At 41.5% G+C, this 13,849-nt stretch overlaps 1 protein-coding gene across 1 annotated transcript; it reads right to left on the reverse strand.

Annotated features, from left to right (window-relative positions):
- Positions 1-41: 41 nt before the first annotated feature.
- Positions 42-10,832, reverse strand: LOC133517501 (myrosinase 1-like). Its single transcript, XM_061850836.1, is given in 12 exon segments — positions 42-300; positions 1,470-1,699; positions 1,701-1,802; positions 2,083-2,235; positions 2,388-2,620; positions 3,456-3,603; positions 4,470-4,558; positions 5,438-5,571; positions 6,330-6,456; positions 7,276-7,442; positions 9,014-9,161; positions 10,567-10,832. Coding segments are annotated over 12 exon segments (1,890 nt in total). The 5' UTR covers positions 10,667-10,832.
- Between the last annotated feature and the right edge of the window lie 3,017 nt (positions 10,833-13,849).

Consider the following 13,849-nt stretch of genomic DNA (forward strand, 5'->3'; position numbering starts at 1 on the left):
TGATATCAATTGATAAAATCAACAAAATAGATATCAACTTTTTATTTATACAAAAACAATTCGTGAAACGAGATGTTAAATTCATGTCCAAGTCGGGGATGGGTCTTGAGTGGCGTGGACAACGATACCCGCACACAAAATTGTACAGTGTGTTGCCCTTCGCCCGCCATCTTGTCGAAGTGGTATCGTGCGTCGATGTCCTTGGTGCGGGCTACGGCCGCCAGGTAGCTTGCCGAGCGCCGCGCCGTACGCTTGCGAGAGGGCGAAGAGAAGTCCACGTGGTGCAGCCCGAAGCGAGACCTGCATCACACCGTTCATGTACAGGTAGATATCGGCACCAGAAAGGTATGCACACAACAACATGTCATCTAATGCTAACTTTGCCCCGATTTGGAAAGTGTGGAAGTGTTTGGTGGTATGTATGTAGTGAGACTTTATAGATTAAACCTTCTTGCGGCCTATGCCGCTATGCTATGATATTTAAAATACCATAAAAAAATTCTTTGAGTAATGACATTTAGAAATGTATTAGGCTGTAGTTCGTTTAAGCTAACTGCATTGTATTGTATTGGCAATCGACAGACTGTGGAAATGCCACTATGAACGAATTTAAACTGTCGTGCGAAATCTCCTTCTTCCTCGCGTTGTCCCGGCATTTTGCCACGGCTCATGGGAGCCTGGGGTCCGCTTGACAACTAATCCCAAGATTTGGCGTAGGCACTAGTTTTTACGAAAGCGACTGCCATCTGACCTTCCAACCCAGAGGGTAAACTAGGCCTTGTTGGGATTAGTCCGGTTTCCTCACGATGTTTTCCTTCACCGAAAAGCGACTGGTAAATATCGAATGATATTTCGTACATAAGTTCCGAAAAACTCATTGGTACGAGCCGGGGTTTGAACCCGCGACCTCCGGATTGCAAGTCGCACGCTCTTACCGCTAGGCCACCAGCGCTTCAAAATCTCACTGTTGTCTCGTCGTCTCGTGTCGTGTGTGTGTGTGTCGTGTTCGCTGTCGTGCGAAATACTAACATTAAACTAATTCTACGGATTTTCACGTATTTTTAGTCACTCGCGCAACATGTGCCTAGGCTCTCCGAAACATTTCGCGCGAGTGAATAAAAACACGCGAGTGGAATCCGTAGAATTAGTTTAGTGCCACTATGAACGTCAAATTCCTAAGAAAATATTACGTTTTAGTGACACTTCGACACTGTTGCTACAAATTCCAGGCAGAGTTAGCTAAAGTAAAGTTCGATAACTACGCTCTCTTGGCTTCAAGTATCTAGTTTAAAATATAAATATTCTAAGTATTCGTAAACATAAATGAGACAATTATATATATATAAAACAAGAAGGAGAAAGTAGTACGAAATGGGCTTATCTCAGCATGATGCTGGAGATGTTGAGTGCTGATCTTCCGATGAGTTCATATAAGAGTCACGGCAGGTAACAAAAGTAACATTACTAACTGGTATCCGTCCATCCACTCGAAGTTGGCCATCATGAGAGACCAGGCAGTGTAGCCCACCACGTCCACTCCGTCCTGCTCCATGGCCAACAGCACCTGCACACGCTCAAGGTCACTACTCACTGGTATCCGTCCATCCACTGGAAGCTGTCCATGAGTGACCAGGCGGTGTAACCCACCACGTCCACTCCGTCCTGCTCCATGACCGGCAGCACCTGCACACGCTCAAGGTCACTACTCACTGGTATCCGTCCATCCACTCGAAGTTGTCCATTAGCGACCAGGCGGTGTAGCCCACCACGTTCACTCCGTCCTGCTCCATGGCCAGCAGCATCTGCACACGTTCAAGGTTAGTGCGATTATAAACGACTAAACATCCAACAAGCCTCGAAGGGATATTTGTATATTGTACAAGTATTACGGTCGTGCACTAGCCATTTTAAATCCTAAAATCGAGATGCAAGTCGAGTAACACGTCGTGTTAATATTACAGTTATTGTACATAATCAAAGCATACATTGTATTTGGAGGGTCTGAAGACTCTGAAGGGACTTAGGCAGGTCGATAATCACTATGCAACTTTAAAAACCGCCTGAGATAAATGGTAGACCTACCTGTGCTAAGTAGTCCCGGTAGTAGTCGACCCTGGACTGGTCATCCAGGTCCTCCCCGGAGCCTGACACTCCGTTCTCCATGATAAAGATCTTCACGTTACCGTACTGCTGCTTGATGTACGACAAAAGGGAGCGGAAACCCTTAGGATAAATCTGGTTGTTGAACAAAAATAACATATACTATTATAATTATAAGGCCACACTGTCGTTTTTGTTTCGTAACAAATTGGATCCTTTTGGGAATATGGTAATAGCAAGTAATTTGGAATGGAGTCTTATGAAGAAACGTAGACTTAAAATTAGAGTATATAATATTGACTGATGGAGTGTATTGGGTTTGGTGCATTCGCCGGCGGAAAGAACATGCTCGCATGCAGCCTTACACTGAGCCAGGTGGACGTGGCGGTGGGCCACTCGGGACGGGCGCTGAGTTGGGCCGCTAGCTCCTCAACAACTTCGGCCCCAAGGGTCTCGCCTGGCGTCGCAGCGCGCACTGTCTTCGTCGTGTAATGGTTCACCCCCAAGTAGTCGTACGAGCCTGGACAAATTAATGTTTGTTCCTACTACCGTACTTTAATTTGCCGTTTGCACATCTCTGAACACTTAATGTTCGGGATTCTTCGGAAGTCCTCCCCTCCGCTGAGAGGATAACGGCCAACATGACAAGACCAGAAAGTAAACGACACTGACGCGCTCGCACGAACTTGCGTCCTTCAAAATATTGATCAATAAAATATGTAATTAATTTACTACTACGATTAAACAAATCATCTAAAACATTTTTTAATTGAAGAAACCATCAACCACTTAATTAATTCCAAAAGTGGCCATGCACTTGTGCAGTTGGCTGTACATAACAGGCCTGAAGAAAAGCATATCACATAAATGTTGCCAAGACGACACCATAAGGCTCGCACTGTCAAAAAGTTATCAGATCTCTTGTAGACCCAAGCTTGTAACTCTACAAGCCCTAACTTCACAAACTCTACACCTTAGACTAAATATATGGCTTTGGTGTTTCGCTACGGTCACATGGGCGTAAGGTGAATTTATTCACTATTCATGCCATATCTAACAAAAAATGGGTTAGGTTAAAACTGCGACCCCGCATAAAAAAAAAAGATTTTTCATATTGTATTACGTTATATTAAAATATAATATAACAAAAGCCATCATGTAATGATGTGTCTTTTACAAATTTAAAATTATTCGAAAATAGGCATTACTTATATCCATTATAGTTTAGTTTAAATAAAAATATAACAAAATAAACGTATAATAAAAATTACATCATAACAATACAATAGCATTATGGTAAGTGTATGATAGTTTAATTATAATTATTAAACATTACCTACACACCCATGACTTACCCCTGATCAGCTCGATCTCTTCCTGCGTGAAGGGTGGCAGCCTGGAGCACGGCTCGCCTTCTTCTCTGCTCTTCTGTGCTATGTAGCGCTCCAGCGCGGGCGGCCAGCCCCCCGTGACCGAGAAGATGGGGTGGGAGTAGCGACCGATCTGAAATATAATAAGTTACTGTCCAAAATATTTTTTGATACCTACATATTTTTTGTTTTTTTTTTTCGAATAGTTAATTCCCAGCGAGCTGGAAATCATTTTAATACCTTCATTTAGTCCTAAATGCGTGTAATCCGAGTATGCTCCATCCGAGGAGGTGTGCATTTTTTGCTGTGTTTCAATTTTCTGCTTGTAGATCGAAACCGGTACCGTTGTACGGAAAATTGGTTTTAATCATGATGAAAATGATATCTGAGGATCTGAAAGCTTTATATGAATTGGTAGTGAAAGTTTGTAAAAAATGGCCGCCACTTTGATTTTTTTTTGTAAAATCACGTTAAAAATCCGAAGGCGCCTTTTTACCAGTGTCTGATCCACCAAACCTTGCTGCTAGTGCCATGGTAATTGATGATGGGTTCTTTCTACATCGAGTGGTTTGCCAATGCAATGCAAAATATTTCTCCTAAGGCTCCCAAAATTCATGCACAATTCATGGGATGGAGCAAACTCGGATTACATGCATTCAGAACCAAACGACTTAGTATTAAATGATTTCCAGGTTGCTGGGAATTAACTCCTCAAATCGCTATTTTTGGATCTGATTTAATTGGCCTATTTCTCCCTTTTGAATGTCTATCATGTATTTCTTTTGAAAAGTATCGAGAAATAGGTCTCGACTTACCTAATGAGCCTAAACTATTGTGTTTGTGTTTTCCATCGAAGAGTTCCTTTGGTCTGAAGGGATTCCTTTCCAATTGCATGTCGGCATATTAGGTACTTAGGTTATTCACTGAGAAATTTATCCTAAAAACGGACAGACATGCCAATGTCTACGTTGCTAGTAAAAGCACCTCGAGTGTCCTTACCGTAAAGTCCTTAACGAGTTCCGTGAGCGCGGCGTCTTGCTCGGTCTCCGGCTCGTACCACATCATGTGGTTGGTGAGCGACACCTGCCCTGTAACACATCAATGAGGACAGTATGGACAGTATCTACACATGTATTAATGTAACGTTTAGTTTTATAGTTGCGGTAGATGGCGCTGTTTTATCGGCTGCTTCACGCTATTAAATTTTTTTTCTATAGCTGGGTGGCAATTTTATTGCAGGGTCAACCTAAAACAGTTCCATCCCAAATATCCAGAATGTATAAAAATTGCACGCGATTGGAGGAGGGTCCTTTACCAGGCCTCAAAAAACAGACGTGTCTTAACTTTTAATAAATACCCCATTAAACGAAATACATATTATGTGGGAGGAATCGCATGCATGCTCGGCATGGTTAAGGGTTAATTAATATAACTTACCGAACTAAAATGCGCCCTTCAACCGTCTTCGCGCTATATCTGAAAATGTGTCCATCGTCCTCATATCAGCCTTTTATCGCTCACTGCTGAGCATAGGTCTCAGCATAGACTTCGAGCACGCAACTTGTCCCCATCTCGAATGTCGTCCACCCAACGAGCTATCGGACGCCATTGACGCCAGGCGCTCCTTTTATCCAGCAGCCACCATTCCGTTAACTTTTTAGTGCACCTGCCATCATTGGCTGGCAACACGTCAAAGCCAATTGCATATTTCCCACGTCTTGCACCTTGATGCGGCGTCAGGGGACCGCTTTTTGAATTTCGAGCGTTCGATTTCGTGTGGGTCCCTTCAATATATGAAAACGAGTGGTCAATACTACTAGATTCCCAATTTCTATTGCTCGTATTCGAAAAATATCTATTCGCCGTTTTGCACAGGTTTTCAAGTGACGAAATTGAGTGCTCGAAATTCAAAAATCGGTCCCCAGATCTCGACAATAATATGTAACATAAAGATTTTGGCTTCTTACCTCTTACATACTTAGGCTTAAACTCTTTCTCATACAGCCTGTAGGCCTTCGCGTGCGCCAGCAGCACATGCTTATTGCACAGATACACCCCCCGCCGGTCGGACTTCAACCCCGGAGCGCCCACGCCATTGTACCTGGAAGATACTACTTAGTGAACTCGAGCCAATTAAGGGCTCTACAGACCTTGTAACAAACGGCATGTGTTTTTAGATAATTTCCGGCTAAGTTGGTGCAACGAATTCAATCAAAACATACTGTATCGCAGATCTCATGTGAATCACGGTGAGGATTGTAGAGGCTCTTACATTTATTTATTACAATTTACAAAGACTTTGAATCCCGGTAAAGCTATATATGTTTTCTATATATTTATTATGTTTTTGCGATAGCACATATTCACATTATAAAAAAAAAATATTTAGAAACTCCCTAGATTCATCTTGAAAGACTTATTCAACGAAACCACACCAAATCAAGATCACCACAGCAAATCACTAATGAAGATTAATAGTTGCAGTTGTGCATGTTATGAACAGTTCCTTATGTGTGTTGTTATAAGATATTTTTATTGTTGTATAAAATCTACCGAGGATGGAGTATCGAGACAAACCTTCCTGGTTTAACGATACTTTTGTAATAATAAAAAAAGAAAACAAAAAGAAGAAAACTTATCAGATTGTTTTACTTCTGCACCAGCAAAACATAAATTTAATTCCGTAACGTACGTTGCGGCTCCGAGCGGGGCACTAGCGTAGACGTGAACATGTGCAAACGCGCTTCTAATTTGAGAGAGACGCAGCTATTAACTTATTATTTCTGTCCAATATGATGCTGACCTGGTGTGCCCATTGTTGCCACAACGACAGCACGACGAAAAACTTAAATACATTACCCGTTATCGCAGATCGACTGTGGCTCGTTGATGGTGACCCAGGTTTGCACGCGGGCCCCGAACAGCTCGAACACTACACGCGCGTAGTCTGTGAACCAGTCCGCGATCATCGGGTTGACCCAGCCTCCTGCGAATAGGGTGACAAATGTTGAATTTTATAACTACAACTAGTTAAATAGATAGAAAATGAGCAATTCATCACAATAAATTTGAATAAAATCTCAAAGTTTCAACATTAAATTTTATTTTAAACATCAAAAAAGTAAAAAATTATGGTACCATTCGATTCCTTACATTTTATTGGCAAATATTCTGTATGGCAACTAATAGCCGATTTGCGGGTCCTCATATTCGGACACCTTCCTACAATTTAGGAGGGATTTAAATCTTCTCGGGTCTGAGGTGCAGGGTTATAGCCGGCGTAGCTTTATTTAACGTTCATAAGCGCATTGTAATATGCCTGCTTGAAAATCTTTATCCCTAATACGCAATATTTGACCTATAAAATCGTCATTTCCTTGTTTTTCATACATCGAAACGGCTTCTGAGCAATAGTGACGTCACGATGTATTGTCATTTTGCTAAGATATGTTTCGTCCACGTCAGTAAAGTGCGGTTGTCAGACCTTGACCATTGTATTGCTTTAACGCAATGGGTCTCATATCATATAGATATTTCGTCCTCAAAACAAACCTGATCGATTTATCAATCGAAATCAATACAAATTTGTCAACTAGCCTATTCCGTTACTTAGAACAAACCTCAACTAAGTCATGTAGGGTAAAGAAACAGTATGAGGATTCCTTAGAGTGTTTATCTCGCTCCGCTGTTTCTCTTACCCTATCTAGCCTTATAATATTTGCATTTTTATTTTTGTATAATGTATGCTAATTATAAAGGATGACAACCTAGAACGGTCTGAGCCTGGCAAGAGCCGAGTATTTACCTAAGTCCTGGAGAGGCTGCGGCAAGTCCCAGTGGTACAGGGTGACCACGGGCTCTATGCCTTTCTCTAGCAGCCCATCTATCAGGTCGCTGTAGTACCGGACGCCGTCCTTGCTGACGTTGTTCGGGAACCCGGTCGGCAGCACTCGTGGCCAGGCTATCGAGAATCTGAGGATGTTACACAAATGTGAGACAAACATATTAAGAAATTATTACATCCCTTCACTGGAAGCTCTCGCTATTATGAGAGCCAAGGAATATTATACATCTTTCTCTATATACCTTTTAGCAGGCATAAGGGATACTTCAACTGCGACTTTAACTTCGAACGTTACGGCAGCAGACATTTTTTTTATTTACTTACGTTTCTACGACCTTAACGACGATTGTCCATCCACCGTCCTCCCACGGTTGCCAAAAGAACGTAACTGTAGAATTCCACATCGAGGTCCTGAAGCAGCTGAATGTCTTTCCATCGGTGGTAGGAGATGCAACCTATGCCATAGCTCCGATCGCTGATGGCCATGAGTGATCGGCCATCAGCGATCGGAGCCATGGCATTGGCCGGTTCGGGACGGCTAGTTGCAGGCGTTCATAGGCTACGGTGACCGCTTTCCATCAGGCGGGCTGTACGGTTGATAGCTACCGACGTGGTAGAAAAGGTAATCTTTAATAGTGAAAAACCGACTTCACAAAATGAAATGCCATTAATATTATTTACAACCACACTATTAAATTCAATTCAATACCATACAAATAATTCTTTATTGTACATCAATATGAAAAGGAACATTACATACAAATTAAGCACGTAACTTAAACTATGAGCCATAGGGCATGTCATAACAGTTACAATTAGCCCCAAGACCTAAAATACTTGTCGTGGAGTTCTTGGCCGTTTTGGCCATCATGAGCAGTTCCATTTCACCAAACAGCACCGTTTAAGTACTTGTTTTTAGATCAAAACAATTTGCTATGAGTATGCTTATATGATTTGAGAAGTTGCCTCAATTCCTCGTGGAACCCATCATCAGAACTCTATCTTGATAAAAATATTGCTTAAAAACATAATTTGCTGAAATGTTGAACAAACTTAACGAAAAAGACATGTCGCCAAACGTGAAATCTTAATCAGGAGTTCAACTTCATCAAATGTCACTTTTTTGAATGTAAATGCTTGATACGTTGATGAAAATTCTTCTTTATTTGCCATGCCCTAACGGACGTCGGCGACCACCTTTGCCATCTCTCTTTTGCTCTTGGCTATTCTTGCCAGTATGGCTGCGTTATTCACGTTCGTCCATGTCTTAATATGAAAAATGATGAAAATTAAAAAAAGAAAATATGTCTATAAAATTTCAGGAGTTACGTCGATTCCTCATGGATTCCATCATCAGAACTAGATTTTGTCAAAAATGCGACCAATCTGTAACTCACATTCAATAAAAGAGACACAAATCGTAATGAGAAATTACGGATTTCTGAGGTATGAGTAACAAACATTTCAATAAATAAAACATACATACAACCGAATCGAGAACCTGGCCTTTTGAAACACAAACTATTGGGCTACAGTATGGGGGTCTTCAAAAAAGGAGTGTACTGAGTTTCAAAAGGTCCGTAATGCGCATGGAACACCTATGAAGTTGCAGGCTACGGTTACTGCTTACCATCAGGCGGGCCGTATGCTTGTTTGTCACCAAGGTGGCATAAAAAAACTTTAAAGTCGGTTAATGTACCTGTAGAAGTCCACGTTGAGATCCACCAGCAGTTGGATGTCCTCCCTCCAGAGGTGGTAAGAGTCGCAGGCCACGTCACCGTTGCTGCGGTCGCTGATGACCTCGGGCCTGGAGTGCACGAACCGGTCCCAGATGCTCTCACCCTTGTCTGAACAACAAGCTTGCATAAACCATCCTAATCCGATGATCCCTCGGTAGAGTGCCGAGTACTGGGCGGCTACAGGGAAAATCGAAATTCGTCAATTGCGGGCATTTTTCTCTGTCACTCTAATTACGTCTTAGTGAGAGTAAAAGAGAAAGATCCCCGCAATTTGCGAATTTCGGTTTTCGCTGTAGGCCCCCTGAGCACTCGGCCGAGGGCACTCTCTCGCGACTGTACTCGGTACGTACCTATGATCGTATTTTTTCAAGACTAAAGAAAATCGTTCTCGGAACGGTCGGGAGCGCGACGACAGGGCTGGCAGTTTGTATGGCAGATTTTGGACTTTATTACTAATTTAATAAGGCTCGTAATAGATGATTTTACTTTATGCTCTAGAGCATAATAGGGTCATTCTACTTTTTACTGCAGGTTTTTTTGTCTCCAGAAGAAAGTATTTGATTGTTATATTTGTAAATAATGTATTTTTTAGGGTTCCGTACCCAAAGGGTCAAACGGGACCCTATTACTGAGACTCCGCTGTCCGTCCGTCCGTCCGTCCGTCTGTCACCAGGCTGTATCTCATGAACTGTGATAGTTAGCCAGTTGAAATTTCTACAGATTATGTATTTCTGTTGCCGCTATAACAACAAATACTAAAAACAGAATAAAATGAATAAATATTTCTTTCCAATCTCTAGGTTCTCATCCAATCACCGAAGTTAAGCAACGTCGGGCGGGGTCAGTACTTGGATGGGTGACCGTTTTTATAAATAATGGTACGGAACCCTTCCTGTGCGAGTACGAATACATTTTAATGCCGCACTAACGATGCCTTGTAACCAAGTTAAAAATATTTTATCTTTTTTTATATAGTTTTTTGTAAGTAACAAAGTTGTCATTATAAGCAAAAGGGCAGGGACGGTATCGGTCAAGGGTCAAATATTGAGGCCTAATTCTTTGCTATCAAAAATAATAAAAATTGGTAAGTATATAAGTAGACAAAAGACAAAAACGCGCGAGCCCCCGCCCGCTCGTCCAACACCCCAGCCCCCCCCCCCCCCCCCCCCTTCCCCTTGCCCCCGTCCTATGGGAGCGCGGCAGCACGTAATTGGTCAATTTTTTTTTATAGTTGACTCTGTAGTCAGCGTATCGAAAGAAATTTTACAGTTGAGTTAGGAGTCCATACATGAAAAGTACGCAATTATAGTGTGGTATACGAAATCTTAATTCAACCATTAACATCGACGAGTAGAAAAAGTAGCTTTATGCAAGCCTTCAACCAGTCCGTAGCTGATCATAATAACTTCTTGCCTCAGTGAAACAGTCTCTAAAAATCTCGTACAGACCGTAATTTTATAGCTATGGTTTGATAATAAACGTTTTGCTGACGCGGTACTGCCGCTGCACTCACCGCTGGCGTTCCAGCCGCCCTCGACCTGGTAGGCGGCTGTGGCAGTGCCGAGCCTGAACCCGGCGGGGAAGAGCCGCGCCGCCGCCACGGCACCCAGCATCGCACTGCTCATCAAAACACTGATTTATACATTGTGCAACGAGGGGGATAAGTGAAATTTTCGAAGCGAGGGTGGCAATTCCTGACAGCCGCAGGCTGGACGGAATTAAAGACCCGAGTTTGCAATATTATTACCCCCGGAGTTACACACAATGTTTTTCATAACACTTGCGGGTTGGTATCAAAACCACTGGATCTCAAAATGAGCGATTCGCAAGAGGACGGGATCGCAAAACGACCACAATTGCAGAAAGCCTATATCTCAGAATAACATGGTAGCAAAACGACTACCTTGCAAAAGGTCTTCGTCTCAAAATGGCTGAGTATCAAAACTACTAGTTCGCAAAACGACCACCTCATGGAACGTCTACATGCATGTCTGCATAAAATATTTTTATGGACTGTACTACGAGTATATATCTATGGCATGTCTATCAAGACTTCCGACTGCATTATCGGATTCATTAGAATAGCTCCAGATAGTATTTTTCACATATACATCTGGTAAAGGCCCTCTTGATTGTTCAAAATGTGATGAGAAAGTTGCATTTTATCCACATGTGGGGCAAAGTAATCTGCAGCAAATTTTGAGTGGTTTCCTTATGTTAGCTGGCAGAATTGACTTTTACATGATGATTTTGAATGATAAATATTTAATGACGTTCATTTAGATTTGATTTAGTTTGATATCTTACAGCTGATATTTTCGTCGGGTTGGTGTAGTGAAAAAAATTGTGTTTCACTCGGGAGCAAAATTTGTTTTTACCCTTGCAGCGCTAAAGATTCCATTTTTCTTTCGCTTGCTCAATCAATGGTTTAAAAACAACATTGCCCCTACAAATAACTATTACAGTACATATTCGCACTAGTGTGAAAATTAGCATATTACGTTACTGTGTCGAACATTTAAAGGGCCATATGTACTGTAAAACGTTGTACGATACATGTTCGAATAGGTAATTCGCAACTCGTGTCGATTTAAAACACTCCCTTCGGTCGTGTTTTTATTTATCGCCACTCGTTTCGAATTTCCTATTTTTCGCACTTGTATCGTAATGTACTATTATCGCATTGCCTTAAGAATTACGAAAGTGCACCTAAATTCAATCTACTTCGACACCGGAAATCTGTAAGCAACACCGGGAAGGGAGTCCGCATTCGCACTATGTCCCCTCTGCCGAAGCATATGTATGCCCAACTGGGCATAGCGCGGTGCGTATTGTGACTCGTCCGTACAAAAAAAGAGATTAAGGTGTGCCAGATTTGTCTTTGACGAGTGCCATTTTCTATGTGTTTTGTCGTATTTTTGAGTGTGTGCACGTTTCCCTTCGCAAAAACCGGCACGACGATTTGTACAGTAAGATATCACTTGAGCTCCTCCCTTCCGACGTGTCGGAAGCCGGTGTTATTCGATGCCGAAATTAAATTTAAAAATTAAAATCAAACATATTTATATGTATAGAATACGGCGCAAAGCTGAGTAAAATTGTAAAATAAACCATACTTACCCGATAGTTACCACCTTCATCCAATCCATGGTGAGGACTGAACGCTGCACTGCGTCACATCGTCTTAAATACGATCATAAATAGTACAACCATGACATCGAGCACAATTGTATCAATTAATAATATTGTAATTACTTATGATTTATGATATTATAAAATAAGCATAATACGAGTAGTAGTTGTGTGTTTTTTGGAACTTTCGTGTCATGTTTATTCTCTCTATAGTCAAGTGTACACCTACATTAGAATTTAGGTTATGCGTATAGTATCCAGGGGCGTATTTACCCTAGAGCCAAGGGGGGTTTGCTGCGAAGGGCGGCATTGCCCCATATTTCCAGAACGTGCCGAGAAAAAAATGCTTTTGCCCATTGGTAAATATAAATATTAAAATAGGTCTCTGATCGTATCTAGTATCTTCTTAGTAGGTATAGTCACCGTTCGGAATTTCTGAAGTGACTTTTGTAGGGTGTAGCCGGTGTAGGTACCTTCTGAAGCTGCCTGTGGGGGCCTAATAGTGAGCGTAGCCCCTATGAGGAGCTGTCAAGAGAGGATTCTGGTAACCAGAGGGCTGCACAATGGATCAGCATTGCTATCCAGCGGGGCTATACGGCCAGCCTTCTGGGCACGAGCTGAGCCCGAGCCGAGCGACCAGGGCGTAAATTCAATTCAATTCAATACTTTATTGATAAAATAAAATTTTACATTTTTTTTACAATTTTTCATTTTATATAGGTAATTTACTTATAAGCTAGGGTTAGATTTAAAACACTGCCTTTGTTCGTGTTTTAATTTATCGCCACTCGTTGCGATTTTATTTTTTTTACTCTTGTATTGTTCTGTACTATTTCACCACACCAGCTGGTAAAGGCTCTCTTGAATGTTCAAAAACTAACGAAAAAGTTGCGTTTTATCCACATGTGTGGCAAAGTAGTCAATGATAAATATTTAATGACATTCGTATAACAAATAACTATTGTCGTTTTATTTGTGAAAAAATTTGGAATTGCGTTTAGCAATCAGTTGTGGTACTTAGTAAATATTAGCGGATTAACTACTAAATGGTAGGCGTTTAATTATTTGTTGTGACTTTGGTGCCTAATTCTGTTTTTCTTAACGAATGTTTGAATACTTGTAGGTTTTAATGAATTCTGATATCGGTATATGTCGCATGATTCAATCAAAATTTTCAACATGTACGAGTTATCATACCTACCTAAAATATAAACAAACACACCCAACTTGTCATACAGCTAATTATTGGATAGGCGTATGCGCAACTCACTCACTGAGGAAGAAGAGAAGAGTATAGTTACGTATACGTATTGTGATTATGGGTCCATCTAACGAACGATATGGCATACGACCCAATCGTATAGTTATGTATACGATTCTGGTTACGATGAAATACCTGCCCGCGTAGCCAACGTGCATATCGTTCACGCTCTGTGGCGAACGAAACGCAACTGTCACAGTCGCACTAATATGGAAGAGTGATAGAGAGAGATGGCTACGCTACGCTACGGAGTGTTTACGATTGTAACGTTGGCTACGCGGCCAGGTTGTCATCACCTTATTCTGACAACTAGAAAATGTATTGATTTATTTGCAAACGTTACTAACTGATGTGTCCCCAAAATGCACCCTCGAACACGATGTATGGACTAATGTAATTCAAC

This window comes from Cydia pomonella, chromosome 4, assembly GCF_033807575.1.
Source record: "Cydia pomonella isolate Wapato2018A chromosome 4, ilCydPomo1, whole genome shotgun sequence".
Classification (NCBI taxonomy): domain Eukaryota; kingdom Metazoa; phylum Arthropoda; class Insecta; order Lepidoptera; family Tortricidae; genus Cydia; species Cydia pomonella.